The sequence below is a fragment of the Calliphora vicina genome, chromosome 2, assembly GCF_958450345.1.
Source record: "Calliphora vicina chromosome 2, idCalVici1.1, whole genome shotgun sequence".
Lineage (NCBI taxonomy): Eukaryota > Metazoa > Arthropoda > Insecta > Diptera > Calliphoridae > Calliphora > Calliphora vicina.
Window position 1 is genome coordinate 119536494 of NC_088781.1, and position 26701 is coordinate 119563194.

General features: G+C 28.7%; 1 protein-coding gene across 1 annotated transcript in view; it reads right to left on the bottom strand.

Moving 5' to 3' along the window:
* Window positions 1-26701, bottom strand: part of Lar (tyrosine-protein phosphatase Lar) — a 739256-nt gene that overhangs the window by 159149 nt on the left and 553406 nt on the right. The window contains exon 9 of the mRNA XM_065500666.1: window positions 20613-20792. Within this exon, the coding sequence (XP_065356738.1) occupies window positions 20613-20792 (180 nt within the window). The remainder of the gene's footprint in view (window positions 1-20612; window positions 20793-26701) is intronic.

The following is a 26701-nucleotide window of genomic DNA, read 5'->3' on the forward strand; positions in this document are numbered from 1 at the left end:
AGTGTAAAAAAAATTAAAAACTCACTAGGGCAAGAGCAGCGTTTTCCCAAAAAATCAATTGAATTTTTCACCAAAAAACCTGAAAGACAGCTAGTCGTACTTAGCGACAGACACAGCAAAGGACGGATGTAAGCATGAAAAGCTAGATAGACAGTTTAATACAGTTTTTTTTTGCTTTTGGCTGGAAGCTGTTCAAGGTTTCTGTTGTAAATTGGAATTTTAATTGTCGAAATGGTATTCAATGCACGTTTAAATATTGCAAGCTTTGGCAAAAAAACTGTAAAGTATTGTAAATATGCAATGAAATAACACAGTATTTTAAAAGTAACCACTAAAGTATTTAAGTTAACCATAAAATTTAATCAGAGTACACTATTGGTTAAAGAGTTTGTATAAAAAAAAAACAAATAATAAAAGTAATTAATTAAAGCATACTTTTGGCAACAATTAGTAAACAGCAGGGGAAACTGCAAACAAAAACAAGTAAGAAAGTATGGTCAAGCCCGACCATATAATACCCTACACCAAGTAAATGAGTAAAAATATTTTTCTTTTAAAATATCAATAATTTATATTCGTGAGTGATTTTCGGAAGTGGGCCTTATATGGGAGCTATGACCAATTATAAACCGATCACCATGAAATTAGGTCGTGTGATTTATGGCTATATGAAAGTTATTTATGTTGAATTTTGTGTATATACCAACATTTTTAAGTGATTTAAGCACGTTAAAGTGAATTTAGGAAGCGGGTCTATATGGGAGCTATGACTAATTATGGACCGATCGTAACAAAATTTGGTGACATGAATTTTGTATATATAAAACTTATTTGGAGCGAAATTTGTGTAGATACATATATAAATTAAACATTTATGACCGATAAAGTCCAATTTCGAGAGGACATTTGTGTGGGGGCTAGGTGAAATAATGGACCGATTTCAGCCAGTTTCAATAGGCTTGGTCCTTGAGCCGAAAAAATAATATGTACTAAATTTCATCGAAATATCTTCAAAATTGCGACCTGTACTCTGCGCACAAGGTTTACATGGACAGCCAACCAGCCAGACGGACGGACGGACGGACATCGCTTGCTAGTTCTGTTCTTAGCTATGTTCCTAGTTCAATTCTTAGTTTTGTTAATAGTTCTGATCGTAGCTTTGTTCTAGTTATTAGTTCTGTTCCCAGTTACGTTTCTAGTTCTGTTCCCAGTTCTGTTCCTAGTTATATCCCTAGTTCTGCTGCTAGTTCTATTGCAAGTTCTATTACTAGTTCCGTTCCTACTTCTGTTCCTAGTTATGTTGCTTGTTCTGTTCCCTGTTATTGCTAGATCTGTTGTTAGTTCTATTCCTAGTTCGGTTTCTAGTTCTGCTGCTAGTTATCTTGTTAGTTCTGACGCTAGTTATTTCCTAGTTAATCATAGTTACGTTGGTAGTTCGGTAGCTTGTTCTGTTCCCAATTATATTGCTAGATCTGTTGTTAGCTCTTTTCCTAGTTCTGTTGCCAGTCTGTTGTTAGTTATGTTACCGTTCCTACTTCTGTTCCTAGTTATGTTGCTTGTTCTATTCCTTGTTACATTGCTAGATCTGTTGTTAGTTCTATTTCTAGTTCGGTTTCTAGTTCTGCTGCTAGTTATCTTGTTAGTTCTGACGCTAGTTATTTCCTAGTTAATCATAGTTACGTTGGTAGTTCGGTAGCTTGTTCTGTTCCCAATTATATTGCTAGATCTGTTGTTAGCTCTTTTCCTAGTTCTGTTGCCAGTCTGTTGTTAGTTTTGTTACCAGTTATATTCCAAGTTCTGTTCCCAGTTCTGTAGCTGGTTCTGTTCCTAGTTCTGTTATGGATCGGTAGATTGTTATATATCTAGTTCTGTTCCCAGTTCTGTTCCTAGTTATATCCCTAGTTCTGCTGCTAGTTATCTTGTCAGTTCTGGCGCTAGTTATTTTCCTGGTTATAATCCTAGTAACGTTGCTAGTTCGGTAGATTGTTCTGTTCTCAATTATATTGCTAGATCTGTTGTTAGTTCTATTCCTAGTTCTATTGGCAGTCTGTTGTTTGTTATGTTGCCAGTTATATTCCAAGTTCTGTTCCCAGTTCTGTAGCTGGATCGGTAGCTTGTTCTATTTCAAGTTCCGATCCTAGTTCCGTTCCTAGTTCCGTTCCTAGTTCTGTTCTAATTTCTGTTTTTACTTATGTTGCTAGTTATATTTGAAGTTTTGTTCCCAGTTCTGCTGCTTGTTATGTTCTTATGACTATTGCTAGTTCTGTTCCCAGTTGTGTTGCTAGTTCTGTTTTGTTTCTAGTTCTTCTATGTTGCTACTTATATTTGAAGTTTTGTTCCCAGTTCTGCTGCTTGTTCTGTTCTTATGACTATTGCTAGTTCTGTTTTTAGTTCTGTTCACAGTTGTGTTGCTAGTTCTGTTTTGTTTCTAGTTCTTCTATGTTTCTAGGTATATTTGAAGTTCTCTTCCCAGTTCTGCTGCTTGTTCTGTTCTTATGACTATTGCTAGTTCTGTTTTTAGTTCTGTTCACAGTTGTGTTGCTAGTTCTGTTTTGTTTCTAGTTCTTCTATGTTTCTAGGTATATTTGAAGTTCTGTTCCCAGTTCTGCTGCTTGTTCTGTTCTTATGACTATTGCTAGTTCTGTTCCCAGTTGTGTTGCTAGTTCTGTTTGTTTCTAGTTCTTCTATGCTTCTAGGTATATTTGAAGTTCTGTTCCCAGTTGTGTTGCTAGTTCTGTTTTGTGTCTAGTTCTTCTGTTAGTTCTGTTGCTAGTTCTCTTCATAGTCGTGTTAGTAATTCTGTTATTAGTTACTTAGCTCTATTCTTGGTTCTGTTCCTATTTCTGTTGCTGGTTCTATCCCTAGTTGTGGTAGCATTTCTGTTACTAGTTCTGTTCCCTGTTCCTAGTTTCTATTTTTTTCTAGCTATCCTTAATCATTAAAACGTTTTTTGAAAACATCCTCTTTTCGAAATATTCCTTCTTTCAATCCAATTGTTAGCAATATGTTGCACTTTTATCCATTTCTGATTTCCATAAACTTCTTAAGAAGACAACAAGCCAGTAAAATAATGATAAAACTTAAAACTGTTTAAATGATGAGCTTTTAACGCCTTTTTATATACTATGAATTTTATAACTATTTTTTTCCATTGCATTTTTTGTCACAAATAATTGTCACTTTTCATATTTTATGATGACAGTTTTTCACTCTTGTTTTTTTAATATTATTATTATTTTCTAGCAATTGCTGTTTTCCTCTTCATCTTTATCAGCAAACAAGTGTTAAACGTAGCAGAAAGTAAAATGCAAGAAAACTATTAAACAAAAAACTGTTGTCTACTGTCAGACAAAATGTGGCAGCTGAACAGATTTTTGTTGGAAATGCATGAAAGAAATAAAAATCAAATCATCACATTGAAATCAAAAAAAATAATAACAGGAGTTTAAATAGCGAACATTTAAAGCATACTTATGGGGCGATAAATAACGTTTTAATATAATTTAATGCATATAAAAGATTTTCTTTCTTAACAAGAGTTTAAAAATATCAAAAAATTATAGTTGCATAGCAAACACACATTTTCGTTTTATGTCTAAGAATTATGATTAAATTATGCATTCAATATATTAGTTTAAAAATTATACTCAAATGAAATTGCCTTAAGTTGGCGGCTACCATGTATCAAAAATCCAAAAATTATTGATCTTATTATTTGTAAATGCTACTGTATTTAAATTTCCTTTACATTTTCCCTCACATTGTATAAAATTAGCTGTGTTACAACGGCAAATGTTTATTTTCAGGCTTCGTTTTTTAATTGAAATTCCGAATATACTTCTAGGCTGTCTTCTTACATTATTATTCTTTAGCGACCTTTTGTTTTCTACCCACCTTTGTTTACTTTCTTACGCCAATCTCAACCATTTTATACAACTACATTGTACAAACAATTTATTTTTAAAAAAGTTTTCTTATAATTATTTTCCTTGTTTTCTGTAACACATTTACTGCAAAAATGTTATTGCTTTTGTTTTCATTCTTAAGCCGTCTTGTCTGTGGCTCTTACTCTTTCTACTTACATTAATGTATAATTGCATTAATAATTGTTGTAAAGTTTTCTTCTTTTTTTCGTTGTATTTGTGTTGCATACATATGGGAGCTTTTTAATCATTTAAAAAAACATGGCCACACAATAGTGTTTTTATTGTGCAATATATACATACATATAGAAAATATACGAGTACGAGTTCGTTTGGCGCAAGTAAATGATTGAGTAAAAGCAGAGAATGAGAGACATTTACAACAGCAATTTACAGTTTCTTATTACAAAACAATAACACCATACGCAAACAAAAACGTAAGAAAAACAAAACTAACTTTATTACTCACACTAACAACAAGAAAATTAAAAAAAACGAATCTTCCAAGCTGAGTAAAACTTTTCACTCACGTATGTATGTGTGCTTCTGTCAGGGATGACACAAATTTGAGCAAGAAAATTGAAAAATTATTTCTCATTTATATTTTATTGTAGCTTAATTCTAGTTCATACTATAGTTCAAATTCTACATCAGTTTTAGATCAGCTCTAGTTCTAGTTCACGTTCCAGTTCAGATTCTACATTCACTTAGTTTCTAGTTCATATTACAGTTTATTTCTAGTTTAGTTCAAGTTCAGACTGCAGGTCGTATTCTATTTCAGATTGTAGTTCAGTTTCAAGTTCTGTTTTGGTCAAGTTTAGTTCAGATCTTGAACTAGAATAGTTCAGGTTCACGTTCAGGATCCAGTTCAGGTTTTACTATACACTTTCTAGGTCAGGTTCCAGGTCATGTTATAGTTCAGATTCTACCTCAAATCTAGATTATCAATTTCTAGTTCAGGTTCCAGATCAGGTTCAGTTTCTAAGATTCAAGTTTAGATTTTCTTTCAGATTATAGTTCGTTCTCGTTCAGGTTCTATTTCCGTTTTATTTCAGGTTCTAGTTCTGGTTCTGGTTCAGGGTCTAGTTTAGGTTCTAGTTCAGGTTTTAATTCAGGTTCTACTTCAGAATCTGGTTCAGGTTCAGGTTCTTGTTCAGGTTCTTGATCAAATTCTAGTTCAGGTTCTAGTTAAGTTCAGGATCTTGTTCAGGTTTTTGTTCAGGGTTTAGTTCAGGTGCTTGTTCAGGTTCTTGTTCAGATTCTCGTACAAATTCTACTTCAGGTTTTAGTTCAGGTTCTAGTTCAGGTTCAGGTTCTTGTTCAGGTTCTAGTTCAAATTCTACTTTAGGTTCTAGTTCAGGTTCCAGTTCATACTCTAGTTCAGGTTCTTGTTCAGGTTCATATTCAGGTTCCTGTTCAGGTTCAGGTTCTTGTTCAGGTTTTGGTCAGGTTCTTGTTCAGGTTTTCATTCCAGGTTTTAGTTCAAGTTCTAGTTCAAACTCTAGTTCAGGTTCTAGTTCAGGTTCTAGTTCAGGTTCTAGTTCAGGTTCAGGTTCTAGTTCAGGTCCTAGTTCAGATTCTAGTTCAGCTTCTAGTTCAGTGTCTATTTCAGATTCTAGTTCAGGTTCTAGTTCAGGTTCTAGTTCAGGTTCTAGTTCATGTTCTAATTCAATTTCTAGTTCAGTGCCTATTTCAGGTTCTAGTTCAGGTTCTAGTTCAGGTTTTACTTCAGGTTCTTGTTCAAATTCAGGTTCCAGTTCAGGTTTTAGTTTAGGTTCTGGCTCAGGTTCTTGTTCAGGTTTTGGTCAGGTTCTTGTTCAGGTTTTGGTCAGATTCTTGTTCAGGTTTTGGTCAGGTGCTTGTTCAGGTTTTCGTTCCAATTTTACTGCAGGTTCTAGTTCAGGCTTTAGTTCAGATTTTATTTCAAACTCTAGTTCAGGTTATAGTTCAGATTTGAGTTCAAATTCTAGTTCAGGTTCTTGTTCAGGTTTTTGTTCAGGTTCTAGTTCAGGTTCTAGTTCAGGTCTTAGTTCATGTATAGTTCATGCTTTAGTTCAGGTTCTAGATCAGGCTCTTCTTAAGGTTCTTGTTCAGGATCTAGTTCAAATTCTAGTTTAGGTTCTAGTTCAGGTTCTTGTTTAGGTTCAGTTTCTAGTTCAGATTTTAGATCAGATTCTAGTTCTAGTTCAAGTTCTAGTTGAGGTTCTAGTTCAGGTTTTAGTCAAAATTCTGGTTCAGGTTCTAGTTCAGATTTTAGTTCCGGTTCTAGCTCTAGTTCAGGCTCTAGTTTGGGTTCTAGTTCATGTTCAGGTTCTAGTTCAAATTCTAGGTCAGGTTCTAGTTCTAGCTCAGGTTCTAGTTTTTGTTTTAGTTCAAATTCTAGTTCAGGTTTTAGTCGTTGTTTTAGTTCAGGTTCTAGTTGAGGTTTAAGTTCTAGTTCTAGTTCAAATTCTAGTTCAGTTTCTAGTTCAAATTCTAGTTCAGGGTTCAGTTCATGTTCTAGTTTAGGCTCCAGTTCAGGTTGTAGTTCACATTCTAGTTCAGATGATATTTATGTTATAGTTTAGGCACTAGTTCAGGTTCCAGGTCAGGTTGTAGTTTAGATCCTAGCTGAACATCTAGTTCAAGTTTGGTTGAGTTCTAGTTCAGATTCAAGTTTAGATTCCAGTTCAGATTCCACTTCTAGTTCTGGTTCTAGTTTAGTTATAGTTCGTTTGCTGTTCTAGCTATTATAATCTAGCTGAATTTTCCATCTCTGCTGGCAGGGTTCATATTTGAGTGGTCCAGTATTCATGCAACACTATGGTGCATATAAGAAAGGTCTACCACAAATAAATGCATTTTCTGTTGTTGTATTGTTCATGTCTGCTTTGTTGTAATTTTCTTTTTGTTTGAGCTCTATGTATACAGTGTGTGTAAAAAATATAAATAAAAAACGGAAGTTAAAAGGAAAGTGGAAAAAAATTGAAAATGACTGCGCAACGGAAGTGCAGTGTACAACAAGAGGTAGCAGTGTGTTAGTTACTCTTCGTTGGTTGTATGCAGTAGTCATAGTAGTTGTATTTAGTGTCTTAGGGGTAAACAATGTTGTTAGGAAAAATTTTTTCCAACTGTTTTTTTTTTCAGCTGCACACCAACATGTTTAGTAGTTCTTCATTGTCGTCATCATCATCATCATTATCGTCATGGTCTTGGTAGTCATCAGCGTAGTAGCCGTCAACAACTTCATCATCATCAAGTAGGATCATCATGATATACCTTATTGTTTTATTGTGTGTAATGTTCAGTTTTGTTTTGTAGTTGTTGTTTATTCTTTGTCTTTTCACTTTTGTCTTGCTGTTTTATTGTGTGTATGTTCTTCCTTTTTTTTGTTGTTTTTTAATAAAACAAAAAAATTGTATACATTTATTTTGTTGGTTGTGTTTTTGGCTTGTTTGTTAGACTCTTCCGTTCATTTTGCTTTTGTTACCATATTGTCTTGCGGTTTTGTCTTTTCGTTTTTGTTAATTTTTTTCTACTTTTATTTTTAGTTTTAAGTCTTGCTCTTAAATATGCTCTTGTGGTTTTTGTCAGAGGTTTATTATGGCGTTTAAATGTTAATTTAAATAAACGAAAGTTTGTAATTAAAATAAAAATGCAAATATTAAACGTAATATGAAAATATTAATTAACCTTTTTTTGGTAGGATTTCAAATATTTTGTGGAAAAATATTTGCACACATAAAAGCGTTTTTTTTTTTAATAAAATATTTGTCGTCAAGGTTGCTAAATGTGGTTGCATTGAAGATTTATGTTTGTTTGGTGTTTAAACAGGGTTTAACTAAACGTTGTTAGAAATTGTAGTTAAAATGTGGTGCATATTTTAGGGATTACATGAAAAGTGAAAGGTATTTAGGTGGTAAGCAAAAATGTTAGTTGAAATTTAAGGAATAATAACTTTGAAATTTAAAGAAAAACCAAAGTATACTATAGCATTTGCTGTTTAAATTATACTTTGTTTGCCTCTTTTTTAGTATTAGTTTGAAACTGAAATTTAATAAAGTTATAAATTTCATTTTATGTCTTTGAAAATAAATGCCAAAAAAAAACAAATTTTAACTTATTACACTAAAAAACATTTTGCCACATAAATATGCATATATAGTTTTTCCACTGGCAGGATATATTTCACTCATCCTTGTTTACGTATAAGTATGAACTCATGCTCCTTTACATAGCCTTATTACCCATATGCTTGGTTTATGAGTCTGATAAATGTGAGTCTGTTTGTCTAACATATTGTTTTCTTTATAGCATTTTATATGTGAAAACAGAAGACTTAAACCCAGCGTAAATCTCTCAGGTATATTACTACCCTTTTAAGTTAAACAAATTCAAACCTTTTTTTTCGTTCTCTGCCACATTTGCCTGCCAGGCAATGAATGCTAAGAACACATAACTTTGCTCATAAATCTCAAAACAGTTATTTTTCTTTCATTTTTCATTTGGTTTGTTTGTATTTTATCCATAAAACTAATATTGTATTTTACACACAGACATATTTTCTCACTATCTATTTGTTACCATCTCCTAAAGATAGACAATTTGTATGGCTGCCTGCCTACATTTAGAAAAAGTTTTGTCTAATGCCTTTTCTTATACAAACATCTTCGTTTTGTTTTATAATCTTTGACTTGTGTTTTTATTTTCTGAAGGTATTGTTTTGTATTTGTTGTTTAACCTTTTTTTCCAAATGAGTTTCTTTTGCTTGGTTTCGCTATAGACTTGCTTATTTCTAGCCCTGTTAACACCTTTTCTTGTAGTATCTTATTGTCTGGCTTGATATAGTCTTTTGAAAAGTATCTGGCTAGAGATGGCATTTATTTGTTAAGCTTTTCTAAGGTGTATATTGTTATTTTAAAGTAGACATGGTAAATGTTTATTTTATTAAGTGTGCGTAAGAGATATGTTATTTATATAGCGGTCAAATTTCAAATAATTGAAATTTTGCCTAAAAGCAGGCAATATTTTATAAAAATCGGGGTTTTAAGTTTAAAACAAGTTGTATAGGTATTGAAATGATTAGAAAAGTGATTAGAAAAGTATTAGAAAACCAAAAAAAAAAAATTTTTGATTTGGTTAAAAAACTAGTATTGATATATATTTTTAATACCATTCACCTTCGTAAGAATGGTATATATAAGTTTGTCATTCCGTTTGTAATTTCCACAATATAATTTTCCGACCCTATAAATTATATATGTATATTCTGGGTTAGCGGAGTCGATTAAGCCATGTCCGTCTGTCTGTTGAAATCAATTTTCTGAAGACCCCAGATATTTTCGGGATCCAAATCTTCAATAATTCTGTCAGGAGTGCTTTCAAGAAGTTTCCTATTTAAAATCAGCAAAATCGGTAGACAAATGGCTGAGATATCAGGAAAAAAGCTGGACAACATAGATTTTTGACCTATATCTGGATTACTAAGTCATTTATATAGGCATGGATATCTAATAATAGGTATTTCAAAAACCTTTGCAACGACGTATATAATTGGACCTACAAAGGGTCAAAATCGGAAAAAAAATTTTTAACCCGAAATTTTTTTTCACCAAAAAAAATAAAAAAAATTTTTTTTTTAAATTTAAAAAAAAATAATTTTAAATTTTAAAAATTTTTAAAATAAAAATTTTAAAAAACAACTCGAAAATTTTTTTTTCAAAAAATTAAAAAACTGCAAAAAAAATTTAATTTGTTTACCTAAAAATATTTAAAATTTTTATTTTGAAGTATAATTTGGTGAAGGGTATATAAGATTCGGCACTGCCGAATATAGCTCTCTTACTGCTTTTAATTTAATAGTGGCATTTCATCGGTATAAGAACAATAAATTATTAGTTTAATTAAGAAACTTAAGAATTTCGACTAAATTGCAAAACATACGTAGTTAGTTTCGAAAGGGAAATTTTTCAAAAGCAAATTGTAGATAAATAAATTTAAACCACCATTATTATAATTACAATGGTACAAAAAAAAAACATTTTAATACGAATTTTTTTTTAACAAAAACAATAAAATTAAATAACAAAAAAAAAATTTTTTTTTTAAAAAATTTTAAAATTTAAAAAAAATAATAATTTTAAAATAACAATTCGAAAAAAACGTTTTTTCCAAAAAATGAAAAAACAACTTTGGAAAAAAATTTTGTTTACTTAAAAATATTTAAAATTTGTATTTTGAAGTATAATTTGGTTAAGGATATATAAGATTCGGCACTGCCTTACTTATTATATTGAAAAACTAGCTTTTTATGTGAAAATTCAGTTTTGAGGCGAAACATATTTTAGGTAAAGTAAAAGCTGGTGCGATATTTTCTTGTGTAAACTAAATTTTAGGTGACCAAAATATGTTTCAGAAAAACATTGGAGAAAAAGGAAAATACATAATCGAAAAGGTGTTTTATGAAGGACAGCTCCCAAAAGTAGGCACTACATTCACTCAACTTTCAAATAGTTCAAACAACTTAACATTGAAAAAATACTGCTTTTAAATAAGGAACTTCTACACCTCTTTTTCGATATTCACAAGAAAATAAAATAATTTATGATATTTGCTTTCACTATGTTATTTAACCTTTACGTCAACGGCAACATACCTGGGTATGTTTTGCATTTTCAAAATGCTGTATCTCTGAATTGGATATTCGGATCAACTTGAAATTTCTTGATATCCTAGCAAAAACTGTTTTTCGCAATTGGCCCAAGTATCTATATTAAAACGCATGCAAATATAATGATAAAATTGAAAAGTATACTATTTTTTCAACGTTTTTACCCACCCTACTCCACATTTTTGATAACAGAGGGACCAAATATATACCGATTTTCTCCAGTTTTCTTTTATTGGACTAACAGAAAATGTATATGTCAAACAAAACAAGTAAGGAAGTATGGTCGGTCAAGCCCGACCATATAATACCCTACACTAAGTAAAAGAGCAAAAACATTTTTCTTTTAAAATTTCAATAATTTAAATTTTTGAGTGATTTTCGGAAGTGGGCCTTATATGGGGTCTATGACCAATTATGGACCGATCACCATGAAATTAGGTCTTGTGATTTATGTCTATATTAAAGTTAAATATGTTGAATTTTGTGTGTATACCAACATTTTTAAGCGATTTATGCATGTTAAAGTGATTTTCGGAAGCGGGTCTATATGGGAGCTATGACTAATTATGGACCGATCGTAACAAAATTTGGTGACATGAATTTTGTGTATATAAAACTTATTTGGAGCGGAATTTGTGGAGATACATTTATAAATTAAACATTTATGACCGATAAAGTCCAATTTCGGGAGGACATTTGTATGGGGGCTAGGTGAAATAATGGACCGATTTCAGCCAGTTTCAATAGGCTTGGTTCTTGAGCCGAAAAAATAATATGTACCAAATTTCATCGAAATATCTTCAAAATTGCGACCTGTACTCTGCGCACAAGGTTTACATGGACAGCCAGCCAGCCGACCAGACGGACGGACGGACGGACATCGTTTAATCGACCCAGAAAGTGATTCTAAGTCGATCGGTATACTTTAAGGTGGGTATTAGACTAATATTTTTGGGCGTTACAAACATCTGCACAAACGCATTATACCCTCCCCACTATGGTGGTGTAGGGTATAAAAAGAGTTATTTAAAAATCGTGACTGACTCCAATGTTATATTTATTTAAATTTAAAAAAAATTAAAAAGGCGATTTTCCCCTAATTTTTGGGAAAAAAGTACTGTTTTATTTTTAAGTTATCTAAAAATTTCAAAGAAGATGTATTAGGAATTTATACTTTTTGAAAATCTAACTTTACAATAAATATTTTAAATGAAAATAAATTTAAAAATTGTTGATACGGAGGGGACCATGTCCATTCAAATAACGCTTAATTTTTATGTAAAATTCAACTGTAGGGCAAAAATTTTCAAATCGGGTAGTCGATATCAAAATAAAGTAACATATTTTAGATGGCCAAATATGTTCTTAATTATTTTGTAAAGGGTTCCGATAACCCCGCTCCTGGTGTGGATATTATAGCATAAAATCTAAAAATCCCATTTTTTGGATTTTTCAAAACTTTTTTGGGAATTACGGAATTCGTGATAATAAATTTCAAAATTTGTTTTTATTTTCCAATTTCTAATAGAAAAGTATATATAACTATAAAATTTCATTAAAAACTATTAATAAATAAAAAATTAATTTTAATTTAAAAAATTTGTATCTTTGCAAAAACTCAATAAAAAGCTTTTTTTGACATACCTATACAACCTCTTTTTTCAAAAAAAAAAAAAAAACTAAATGTAAGGGTAAAATTGGTTATCATAAAATTTTTGAACCTTTTGACTATTTCTAAGAAAATAAAAAAAATAATACAGATATTCCAACAAAAGAGTTAGATATTAGCATTTTTATGCTAACGGCATGCCATTCACCATACAAAACGTTTGAACATACCCAGGTATGTTGCTGTTGTCGTGCGTAAAGCAATTCTGCTGTTGACATAAAGGTTAAGTTAAATTTAGAAAGCTTCCGGTTTAACAAATTAAATATTAAAGAAATTACTTTAAATTTGTGGCCCATAATATATAATTTTCCACTTCATAAAAGCCACTGCGATGCATTGCTCAACAATATGTAGTAGTAATTACAAGTTACATTAAACAGTAATAATAAGTTTTGATTAGTTTAATTTTGTATGTATATTTGTGGCTATTAAAATATATTATCTAATTAATTTTAAATTTTAATAAATTTAAATATTTTTTATTATAAAATATTTAAATTCCTACTAAAATTTTAATACAATTTTATTAAATTTACACACTCCAGTTTCCATTATATACCTTCAGGTGCATTTAATGTTTTTATAACAATTTAATGCCTACTTTGTGTTGTTTTATAATTTAATTATAAATTTATATGCTTGCAGTACCAAACACTATTCTAATTTAATTAATAATGTGAAAAAAAAAATTATGTGTATAGAATTATTTTTTAAACAAAACTGCATTAAATACCGAGTAAATAGTATAATATGAAAATAATATAGAATTTGTGCAATTGAAGGTTTTGACACTTGTTTTAATGAGCGTACAGTGTAGAAACAATAACAATAACAAAAAAAAACAATACTTTTCAAAAATACTTAGTGGAAAATGACAGTTAATTAATTGCAATACAGCTGGAGAAATAGAGGAAAATTATGTAGTTTTAAAAAGTGTGGTATGTTTTTAGGGGCAAAGAAAATAATTGTTTTAATAAGACTGGGATACAAAGAGAAGTTGATTTTTAATTAAAAATTTAAAGAATTTGAAAGTTATAAGTCGATATTGAAAAATTTCAAATCAAAATAATGGGTTTTTTATATTGAATGTATGTATGCTTGTATTTGTGAATAGGTATCAATATTGAAACGAGAGTAATTACAGTTCTAAATATAAGATAAGAATTCAGCATTTTATCTTGTTTTTATTTCTACCTTTTAAACTTTAATTTATTTCTTGGGGAATGGTTTAAAATTCAATTTATTAATTCTTCTTATATAAAATGTAGCATATCTTTAGGATTTTATTGAGTTATGCTTAATTTATTAAAATTATTAAAAAAGTAAATAATATTTATCATTTCTCGTATTCTCTTAAGAATTTTAAGTAATTAACCAACTAAAAGTAGGCTCTTCATATCCCTCATTATTCCACAATTTCTTTTCATCTTCAAAATTTTCTTCATAAATTATATTTGTTTACGATTATCTTTCAAAAAGCAGACCCAATTCAAAACGCATCACATTTCCGGCTCTCATTTATATGTTTCAATATGAATTTTTAAACAAATAATTTCCCCAGAGTCATAACTCGTTTTAGCCCACTTTACTCCTTTAGCCCGTAACATTAAGATTTGCGCCTTTTTAGTCTTTTAATATAAAAATTGGCTTAAACAAAAATTAACTACTACCTTTTGCTACAGTGTTTGTTTTCCTGCTTATGTTTTGTTGCCATCTAAATCCCTCGATGTCTATAGACGTTATTAACTTTTCCTTTTTAAGCCTTTTTTTATAGTATTTTCTTGTTATTTTTTTAAGCAAAACGAGAAAAAATACACAACAACACAGTTTATTTCTTTTAAGGAAATGAAACCATTTATTTCTTTTTGAAAAATAACTAACTGTAAAAATAAACATCAATACCCTTTGGTAATTTTGTAAATAAATAATTTATAAACGAATTTGTTCACCAAAAAAAAAAAAAATAAATGGAAAAACATACTTAGTTCCTGTTTTTATTTTATTTTTTTGTGCAAAAGGGGAGACCATTTTTTTTAACAGGCAGTCGCTCACTTAACCTTTAACTAGGGAAAATAAAAATTCTTATTATCTTAAAAACAAAACGACAACAAAATGTTCAAAAGAAAATGAAAGTATCTGAGAGAGCAATTACCATTATAAGAAAATTGTTACATTTTTTTTTCCAGAAATTTAAAAAGGCATGAACACAGTTTGGTAGTTTTCTAAACGTGACCATAAGGCTGAGACCTGGTAATCAAGATAAACAAAATTTAATTTTGCTATATTTATTACATAAAAATGTAGTAGTTTTTGCTTTTAGTTAACTAAGCCTTAAGGTAGGCTATAAACACTAGTAAAAATAATCTTTAAGGTGTTAAATTTTATGTTAGACCCTTAAGGTTCAATGATTAGAGCTGTAGACATAAAAGGTCTGTCTGATTTATCACTAATGATTAAATTTTTAGAGTATATAAAATTTGTTTTTATAGGTAGACTCAAGTTATTGATTAAATGTAAGCTGTAATAACTTTTTAGTAACTTTAGTTAAGAAAATGTTGCCTACTTTTCGGTTGAGTAGCGAGTATGGTAAAGGGGGATCAAATGTTGGCATCATTTTTATGCTCACCATCAAATGAGGTTTTGTTTTTGACTTGAGCTTTTTTGACATGAGCTTTTTTGGAGCGATCAATATATCAGGCTCTTAAAGCTGTCTCTGAGATGACACACAATGATCTCGCAATATCATCAGATACCGCACAGCATTCATTTTACCTCTCACACAGAAAATACATCTAAATGAAATGGACAGCCATGATTGAATTCGAAAAACTGAGAGAACACAACTCGATTGAGGTACTATGAAAATGTATGAAAATGTTTACGATTTAGTTTCATTAGATTTTGTCAGATAATAAAGTCTCTAAATCTTTATACAAAACTTAAATACTAAGCAATGTCAGATTTCAAGTCACAATATAAACACTTGCATACGACTAATTGTATGAAATGTTGAATTCATCATAAAAATTTCTAGCTCAGAAATTATGCTCAATAATATTATAACCCGCCAACTATTAACGATCATATTTATCCTTAAAGTATACTTTAAAAATTGAGCCCCTACAAATATGCTATAATTATTTCGTTACTATATTGGGTTTAAATCTAAAAATATACTGTTAGTGATTGCCATAAAATATTTATTAATTTTATTTAACCCACAATTCCCACCTTTTACAATACTCTTTCCAAAATCTCTATTATTTCTCAGCTTGTTAACAATTATGCTCTAAAAGGTCACTAACTTTTTTCTCCCAAAAAAAAAGGTCAATTAAATATAAACCCATCAAATAAGTTAACAGTTTTACAAAGTAAATTTTTCCCGAACCTTCGCCCAACAAGCTTTAACATAAGTTTATTATTTACAGCCTGAAAATATGCTTTAATTTACAAACTGTTCAACTTTATCAATTATAATTAATTTCTTATATATAAACATATTTTTTCAGCTTTTGTTTAGCAAATTAATTTCAAAAAACATTTTGTTCACTCATTCTCTGCTAAGCTATTTAATTATTTTATTAAAAAAAAGAAAGAAATAACCAACCAGCTCACAAAAGGCGTTTCAAAACATTGTGCAAAAAAAAAAAGTGAAGAGAAACTTTAAAGTTGGGTATTAATTACTTTAACCACCGAAAAGTATGCTACACAATATTTCTTTCATTATAATAATATTCATAGTGTTTCGCTTTTTTTTTGCTTCTTAGGTTTGTTGCTGCAAAATAATAATTTCACAAAAAAGCTAATTGAATAAAGGCAAGCAAGCCAGCCAGCAAAAGGAAAACCTAAAAAGTTCTTAAGCAAAAAAAAAAAAAGCATCCTTAAGAGAGAGTGTGTGTGTGTGTCTGTTAGAGCTGCAGAAACCCCTTAACATGACAGGAATTTTAAATGAAAATTGTTTAATTTTTTTTTGTTCTTAAATTTCCTCCTCTTCATTCTTTTTTGTTCGGAGATGCCAATAATAAAGTCAACTAAGTAAAATTCCATTTTTATGTTTTGCCAGGAATATTAAAATATTAAAAAAAAACGAAGCATAGAAAAAGCTTTGCTTTGTTAGCTGCTAGAGCTCAGTGCTGGCAAGATTTCTTAAACAGCCACGTCTTGTTGTATCCTTTTTCCTTAGTTTTCACCGTTTTCCTAAAGATTCCTTTACATTCAAATGTTGTTTGTGTGCTTTTTTTATGCATAATTCATAAATTAAAGCTTATTTCCGTAACGGCGTTAACTTTGTTCTCATTGGCATAAAACTACGGTTTGTTACAACCGTTTGTTATACTTCCGTTTCCGTTAGAGACTGATGTTGCCGCTGTTGTTGTTTGGCTTGACTTTGCTTGGCATCCCTTAGGATTTGCAGATTTTATGGGAGTGCAAAGCAAAAATTTCTAAAGCAAACAAAAAATAAAGAAAATATTTTCACGACTCGTTTAAGACATTACCTGGCCTGCATATTAATTGTAAGCATCTTAGCACGTATAGAAAATTCCATAATGACTGTATCGTGGCATAGGCAACCAGCCAGCCAGGCAGGCGAGGAAAATATGTTTAGCAACAAATGAAAATTAGCAACATTTGTTTCATTTACAGATTTTAATGCTCAAAAGGTTTCATTACATTAAAATGAAACCAACAAAATGTCGAGCAGCAAAAAAAAAAGGTTTATTAACAAACTCATCACAAGCTAAATGTGGGATTATAAGAAATATATTTATGGCTATATACATATATAAAGTAAAGCAAAGAAGCCCAAAAATATGCTAAGAATTTTCAAATCTTATATACTGGTAGTTTACTACACAAGAATTCAGTATTGAGTTTCTTTAAGGGCTGTAGCTTAAAAAGGCAATAATGAAACAAGTGTTAAGGAAGAGATTTCCTAGAAAATTGTAACACTTCAAGATGGTCTAAGAAAAAAAATAAATTAATTCAGTTATAAGATGAGAATGTAACATGAAGGATTTAAAATTTAAATTTACTTAAATTGTAAAAAGTGCCTACCGGTTGGGTAGGCGGATCAGAAACAACGAATTCGATTTTGTAGCCCAAGAAAACAACCTAACCAAGTGCCTACAATTGTACTTGATCAACTATAAATGTAACTTTAAAGAGACAAGAATGGTAGTGTCAACTATAAAAGATTTCAGAGATATGTGGAACTTTGCAGCAACAAATTCTTTATCTTAACTTCGGGTCTTTCTATAATCTAAAGTGCAACTTAATCGTAATATTTTGAAGTTCAACTTAATTGTAATTAAGTCTTTCCATAAACAAAAGTTTAACTTAATCGTGGGTTTTTCTAAAATCTAAAGTTTTTCATAATCCATGGTTTATTTTAAATAAACGTCTAACTAATCTTTGGTCTTTCTATAAAAAAGTTGAACTTAATCGTAAGAATTTCCTTAAACAAAAGTTTAATTGAATCCTGCGTTTAACTATAAACAGAAGTTTAACATAGTCGTGGGTCTTTCTATAAACTATAGGTCAACTTAGTTGTGGATCTTTCTCTAAACAAAATTTTAACTTAATTGTGAGACTTTCCCTAAACAAAAGTTTAATTAAATCCTGGGTCTATCTATAAACATTAGTTTAACATAGTCGTGTGTCTTTTTCCAAACTACAGTTCAAATTAGTTGTGGATCTTTCCATAAACAAAAGTTTAATTGAAACCTGATTCTTTCTAAAAGCAAAATATTAACTTAATCTTGGGTTTTTCTATAAACAAAAATTAAGCTCAAACTTGGATATTTTTCTAAATTAAAACTAAACTTAATATTGGGATTTTATTTAATTGAAAAGTTAACTTTATTGTCACTCTTTTTTTAAAGAGTTTAACATAATCTTGGTTCATTTTAAAAGAAAATGTTTAACTTAATCGATGGTCTTTCAAAAAGCCAACGTGTAACCTAAGCGTCGGCCTTTCTTTTAACAAAAGTTTAACTTAATTGTTTCTTTATTATAAACAAAAGACTAACTTAGTCATGACTCCTTTTATTAACACAAGTTGAACTTAATCTTGGCCCCTTATATAAACAAAATTTAATTGTAGGTTTTCCACAATCAAAAATTTACTTAATTCTGACCCTTTTTATAAACAAAATTTGAACATAATTGTGGATAATTCTATAAACTAAAGCTTAACTTAATCTTGGCTCTTTCAAAAAACAAAGTTCGAACTTAATTGTGGGCCTTTTATAATTAACAGTTCAGTTTATTTTGGATTATTCAATAAACAAAAGTTTATCTTGACTGTGTGCTTTTCTGATCTTTTATAAACAAAAGTTTAACTTAATCTTGGGTTTTTCTGATCTGACACTCTAGTTAAGTTTAACTTAATCGTGGATTTTTCCGATCTTTTATAAACAAAAGTTTAACTTAATCGTGAGATTTTCTGATCTTTTATAAACAAAAGTTTAACTTAATCATGGGTTTTTCTGATCTGTTATAAACAAAAATTTTACTTAATCGTGGATTTTTCTGAACATTTTTAAACAAAAGTTTAACTCAATCGTGGGTTTTTGTGATGTTTTATAAACAAAATTTTAACATAATCGTGGATTTTTCTGATCTTTTATAAACAAAAGTTTAACTTAATCGTGGGTTTTTATGATCTTTTATAAACAAAATTTTAACTTAATCGTGAGTTTTTTTGATCTCTTATAAACAAAAGTTTAACTTAATCGTGGGTTTTCCGATCTTTTATAAACAACAGTTTATCTTAAACGTGGGTTATTTTGACCTTTAAAAAACAAAAGTTTAAGTGAATCGTGTGTTCTTTTGACCTCTTATTAACAAAAGTTTACTTAATTCTGGGTTTTTCTGATCTTCTATAAACCAAAGCTGAACTTAGTCGTGGGTTTTTCAGATCACTTATAAATAAAAGTTTAACTTAATCGCTGATCTTATTTGAACTAAAGTTTAACTTAGTAATGTGTCTTTGTATAAGTAATAAAATCTTTTGTTGTATATTGTGCCAATTTCACAGGTACACTTTGGGTTCATTAGAAATCTTTGACGCTCTCATACTTCCTCTTAACTAAAAAATTCAAAAATCTTGCAAAAATAACCAAAAACTTCATACAGATTTAATTTCCGTGCATTTTTTGCCACGACAATAAAACTCCTTGCAAACTTTTGCATAAACAAACTTTGTCCTGCAATTTTTCTTGATTTTTTATTCCATTGTTTTTAACTACTTTTGCATCAAATACCTTTTGACCTTTTTCCCAAATACTTTGTTGTTCTATTTTAACAATGTCACTTAAATAATCTGCATTTCATTGTGTCCATCTCTCCCTCTCTAACACTCTAGTTGGTCACTTAAACAAAATATAGTTTTTATTTTTCCACAAGTTTTTCATATTTTTAATGTTTTGCATAAAATTTTCTTAGACAATGTTATTGATGTGTCTCTTTTGTCTCTCTTTTGCCCCAGCATGTTGCAAACTTTTTGTTGCCGTCTTTAACAAAACATAATACATAAGTACATATATAAAAGTCTTTGGAGAGTCTTTAATCATCTTATTTTATGGACAAACAATTTTTTTTTGGGGAATATTTAGCAAAATAGAGATGCTGATAATGCTGGTGAATGGTGGTTTTTAAGGAATGTGTAAGCAAGGCAAAGGACTTGCAAGGAAGAACAGAAAAAAAAACTTTGTAATCATGTTGTTATTTGTTTGTTTTCGTTGTAAAATTTGTGAAATTAAGGGGTCTTGTAGTTGGCTTGTTTTTTTTTGCATTTTTCTGATAGATTGTTAAACACTAAAAAGTTTATTTGACAAATATTGTAATAGATTATAAAAAAAAGGGGGGAGAAATAGACTGAGATTGTTTTAAACAGTTAAGTAACAGTAATTTGGGATTTTGTTTTGAATTATGATTGAGAACAAAATAAACAAGTAATATTTATTTAAAATTAAAAGAAATGAAGAAATTAGTGAATTATTACATCACAAAAGCAAGCTTTTTTATAGAGCATACTAAGGTCCTAAAAGTATGCACCAATATTTTAATAATGTTTAATCAACAGTAGCCAAAGCAAACAATAAACAACAGGCACCTAAAAGTATGCACCAATATTTTAATAACGGTTAATTACCAAAGGATCACTGGTATTTTTGTAAACAATGCAATGTAAATTTATTTTACATAGAAAATGGCAAATATTCACCAATATTTTACATCAAAGAACATTTTAATTTACTTTTTAATTTTGTTTCACACATTTCATATTTTCCTCCCTTTCACTTAATTCTTCCTTAATATTAAAGAATTTTTTTACAAAAAAATATTTTTTTCTTTTTCTCTCACTTACCATCTTTTATCGAATACCGTGGATTACTCATGTCAACTCTTGTCTGATTCTTAATCCAATATATATTTGGTGTGGGATTACCAATAGCTTTACACTGCATGGTGGCCGTGTGACCAACTTCAATGACACGCGTACTAGGACCCTGGGTTATCACAGGGAAACCAGGAGGAGTTTTATCACCTAGAATGAAAAAAATAAAAAAAATATATAAAATTTTAATAATTTTGTTTAAACAAGTTATAGGAATAAATTGTTTATAAAATTTATTTTATAAACATAAATATTTAAATAAAAACTTTCAATTTAAGACCATTATTTGTTTGAATATTGTTGTGTGCTGTATTTATAATAAATATAACTAAAAGCCCCACAAAAAAATAAAATATTTATGCAAACAAATAAAAGAGCAACAATAACAAAAGTTGCCAAAGCTTATTTACACATTTCAATTAAATCCTTTCACAGTGTTGTTAATACACCCTTGTTTTTTTTGGCGTGGGAGTCCTTTTTTGGTTTTGTTTATAGTTGTATTGTATTGTTGTAGGGTACAGCAATTAAGGCTGGAAGGATTGAAGATTTGGTGGACAATGAACTGTCGCAAAGAAGTTTATTGAATAATCTTAAATAATTAGAGCTAGCCTGGCTTAATAATGAAAAGTTTAACTTAATCGTTGATCTGTTTATAAACAAAAGTATAACCTAATATTGGCACATTCTAGAAACACAAGTTTAACCTTATCTTGGAACACTCTATAAACAAAAGTTTAACATAACCTTTGGTCTTTCTAGGAACAAAAAATTAACTAAGTTTTAGGTCTAGCTGTAAATAAAAGTCCGACTTAGCTGCCAGTATTTTGATCAACAAAAGTTTAACTTAATAGTTAAACTTCATATCAACAAAAGTTTATCTTCATCTTGGCTATTTTTTTAAGCAAATGTTTAGTTTATTTATGTGTCTTTTAACTTAGTCAATCGTTGATCTGTTTAATAACAAAATTATAACCCTAATATTGGGTCTTTCTAGAAAAAGAAGTTTAACTTAATCTTGGGACTTTCTATAAACAAATGTTTACCTTAATCTTTGATCTTTCTAAAAACAAAAAATTAACCAAGATTTAGGTCTGGCTGTAGACAAATGTTGAACTTAACTGCCAGCATTTCGATCAACAAAAGTTTAACTAAATAGCTAAACTTCATATCAAAAAAAGTTTAACTTAGTCTTGGCTATTTCTATAATATCTAACTTACTTATGTGTCTTTTAACTTAGTCAATCGTCGAACTATTTATTAACAAAAGTTTAAGCTACTATTGGGACTTTCTAGAAACAGAAGTTTGATCTAATATTGGGACATTCTATAAACAAAAAATTAACTATGTTTTTGATAACCAAAAGTTTAACTTAATAGCTAAACTTCATATCAAAAAAAGTTTACCTTAGTCTTGGCTATTGCTTTAATATCTAACTTACTTATGTGTCTTTTAACTTAGTCAATCGTCGAACTATTTATTAACAAAACTTTAAGCTACTATTGGGACTTTCTAGAAACAGAAGTTTAATCTAATATTGGGACATTCTATAAACAAAAAATTAACTATGTTTTTGATAACCAAAAGTTTAACTTAATAGTTAAACTTTACATCAGCAAAACATTAACTTAATCTTGGCTATTTCTCTCAGCAAATGCTGAACCTGCTTAAGTATGTATCTTCTAACTTAATCATGAGATTTTCTATAATCAAAAGTTAAACTTAAGCGTAAGTATTTTTTATAAAAAAAATTTAACTAAATCGTCAGTCATTCTATAAACAAAATTTAAACTAAAATATCAGAATTTGAAGAATTTTCCATTAAAAAATAATTTAGTTTTATGCTAATAAAATTCTAACTTAATTGCGGGTCTTTCAGTAATTAAATATACAACTTAATCGTGGATCTTTCTATAAAGAAAAGTTTAACTTAACCGTCCGTTTTTTTATAAAGAAAAGTTTGACTTAATACTTTACTAACAAAATTTAACTTTATCATGGGGGCTTCTATAAATAAAAGTTGGATCTTTCATAAACCAAAGTTTAATTTAATCGTGGGTATTTCTATACAGAAAAGTTTAGCTTAATCGTCCGTTTTTCTAGAAAGAAAGGTTTAGGTAAGACTTTACTAACAAAATTTAACATTATCATGGGGGTTTCTATAAGTAAAAATTGGATCTTTCTATAAACCAAAGTTTAACTTAATCGTGGGTATTTCTATAAAGAAAAATTTAACTTAATCGCCCGTTTTTCTATAAAGAAAAGTTTAACTTAATACTTAACTAACAAAATTTATCATTATCATAGGGGTTTCTATAAATAAAAGTTGGATATTTCTTTAAACCAAAGTTTAACTTAATCGTGGATATTTCTATAAAGAAAAGTTTATCTTAATCGTCCGTTTTTCTAGAAAGAAAGGTTTAGCTTAAGACTTTACTAACAAAATTTAACATTATCATGGGGGTTTCTATAAGTAAAAATTGGATCTTTCTATAAACCAAAGTTTAACTTAATCGAGGGTATTTCTATAAAGAAAGGTTTAACTTAATCCTCCGTTTTTCTATAAAGAAGGGTTTAGCTTAAGACTTTACTAAAAAAATTTAACATTATGATGGGGGTTTCTATAAATAAAAGTTGGATCTTTCTATAAACCAAAGTTTAACTTAATCGTGGGTATTTCTATAAAGAGAAGTTTAACATAACTCTGGATCTATATAGACCACATGATGTTATTTACTTTTAACGTAGAATTTTATTTGAACTAAATTTTACTTTAAACGAGTAGCTTTTTTTCTATAAACTAAATTTTACTTTAATCGTGGATCTTTCTATAAACAAAATTTTACTTCAAACGTGGATCTTTCTATAAACAAAATTTAACTTTAAACGTTGATCTTTCTATAAACAAAATTTTACTTGAAACGTGGATCTTTCTATAAACTAAAGTTTACTTTAAACTTGGAAGTTTTTATAAACGATATTTTACTTTAAACGTTGATCTTTCTATAAACAAAATTTTACTTTAAACGTGGATCTTTCTATAAACAAAATTTCACCTTAAACGAGGATATTTTTATAAACTAAATTTTACTTTAAAAGTCGATCTTTCTATAAACAAAATTTTACTTTAAAATTGGGTTTTTCTATAAACTAAATTTTACTTGTAACGTGGATCTTTCTATAAACAAAATTTTACTTGTAACGTGGATCTTGTAACAAAATTTTACCTTAAACGAGGATCTTTTTATAAACAAAATTTTACTTTAAAAGTCAATCTTTCTATAAACAAAACTTAACTTTAAAAGTGGGTTTTTCTATAAACTAAATTTTACTTTAAACGTTGATCATTCTATAATCATAATTAATTATTATTTTAAACGTGAGACTTTTTATAAACAAAATTTTACTTTAAGCGTGGATTTTTCTATAATCAAGATTAAGCTTTAAACGCAGATATTTCTTTCTATAAACAAAATTTTACTTTAAACGTGGATCTTTTTATAAACAATATGTTAATTTAAACAAGGATCTAGCTTTATTTAAACAAAAATATTACTTTAAACGAGGATCTTTCTATAAACAAAATTTTAGTTTAAACGTGGATCTTTTTATAAACTAATTTTAGCTTTAAACGTGGATCTTTCTATAAACAAAATTTTAAATTAATCGCGGATCTTGCTTTCTATAAGCAAAATTTTACTTTAATCGTGGATCTTCTTTTCTAAAAATCTGAGTCAATCGTGTAGCATATTTAATATTCTCTATTAGTCCCCTTTTAACAGTAACTTATTTAAGAGGTAAACAACAACAACACAAAACACTACTAAGTATGTGTGTGTAAGTGTATATGTGTAAATTGTAAGCTTGTTTGTATGTGTTAAGCTTTGTTTTTTATACATTTTTTATGTATGTGTGGTTTTTATATTGTATTTTATATTGTTGAGTTTTTTTTTTCAAGTTTTTGTCGCTGTTGTTTTTGTTATTATTGTTTTTATGCAATATTTATATTAAAACGTGTCTGGCGTGAAATTAAAATAATATTATCAACACATACACATAGCGACACACATACATACAGGCAGACTTAACAAAATTTACATGCACACTGGCATTCATAGACCCTCTATATTGTAGCATACATCTAGGTATAACTATACACAAACATACATATGTAAGTTTGTATGTGAGCATGGAAGTAAATGTAGTTGTAAATATGTATGTGACAAAAATACAATGCAACACAAAAACATTTATGCTTTAAAGAATACCATTGAAAAACAAACACTTGAACAAAAAAACAAGGAATAAAGTAAAAAAAAATAACCAACAATTTTTGGAATTAAAGACTTTTATGCATATAAACAGATATTAAAACCAACACAGAATGAATATGTTGCATGTACAATGTTAATGTTTTTGTTGTTGTTGCAGTGCTAGTAGTTTTTTGTTTTTAACTTTTTTTTTTTTGTTTTGGCACATTTTTGTTGGCATTGTAAAGTTGACACTTGGCATTTTCATTGTTTTTGTCATTTGTAGTTTATTTTATTTGGTGTTTTTCTTTTTTTTTGTAAATTTTATTTAACATTTATTTCTTTTATTTGTATTATTTTCGCTGGAAATCAGGGTTTTTTTTACTTGACTATAGACAAAATGCTGTAGTGGAGAAATAAGGTTAATGGTAAAAAATTGTTAAAACGTTAAAGTAAAGTGTTGTTATCGAATGTATTGAACAACAAAAAAAAGTAGATGTATGAAGTGTTAAAGATCAGGATCCCATAAATATTCCTTGAGGACAAAAGCATAAAAGCAATAAGCTGTTGTACACAAAACAGCAAAAGGCAGATTAAAGTTTTTAGGTAAATGAAAATTTTGATAATTTTAAGTTGAGAAAATTAAAGAAAAGTCGATTTAAAATCCATAAAGATTTAAAATTTCGTACCAAAATTTAATTATTTTAAATAAATTTGTTTGAAATTTCCTGTAAATTTTTTTAATTTTGTGATATTTCTCTTCAATATTTATATTCATTGAAAACTATTTTCAATTATTTGAATGTTGGAAAAAGATTTGATAGCTTTTTTCACAAATCAAATGTTCTATTTTAAAAAAAAGTTGAATTTAGCTAAAATTTACTTTAAAATTTGTACTGTTGAAAATTGTCCAATTAAACAAAATAAAGCTGTACGTATACTTAATATTTAATAATTAATTATTAATCATACGCCCATTATACCCACTTTTATTTGGATTTAAATTTCATTTACTTAAACATGTGAGCGTATACTTAATATTTCATAATTATATATTACTCATACTTCAAGTAATCCTATATTTATTCGAATTTACTACAGTATACTGCAGTATTGAAAAACTTATGATTTTATTCCAGTATATGAAAAATTGATAGTGAAAATTTAAAATGCAAATCAGAAATACTGAAAATACTAATATTACAGAAATGTAATAACTGGATAAGATAAGAATGCTTTTTTATACCCTTCAACTTCGTGAAGGGTATAATTTTCCGACCCTATAAAGTATATTTATTCCCGATCCCTATAGATAGCGGAGTCGATTAAGCCATGTTCGTCTGTCTGTCTGTTGAAATCAACTTTACGTAGCCCCCATATAACTAAAATACATGATATTTAAAATCGAGAAAATCGGAAAAAATATTTTTTAACCCGAATTTTTATTTCATGAAACATTTTTTTTTAAAAACAAATTCTTTTTCGCAAAATTTTTTTTTTTAAAATTAAAAAAAAATTTAAAAAAAAATTAAAAAAAAAATTAGAAAAAAAAAATTATTTTGTTTAAAAAATAATATTTTTAAATATAATTTGGTAATTTTCTCAATTTAAAATTAAATTTTTCTCAATTTCAATTTGAAATTCTGAATATCATTTGGAATTTTCTGAATTTAAAATTGAAATTTTCAATTTCCAATTTGAAATCCCATGTCATCGTACGTGACATTTGTACGCCTATGAAGTGAAGTAGATTTTGCAATAATAAGAGTATCTGAAAAATAATTTGGTCTTTATGTTCCATTTAGAGGGTA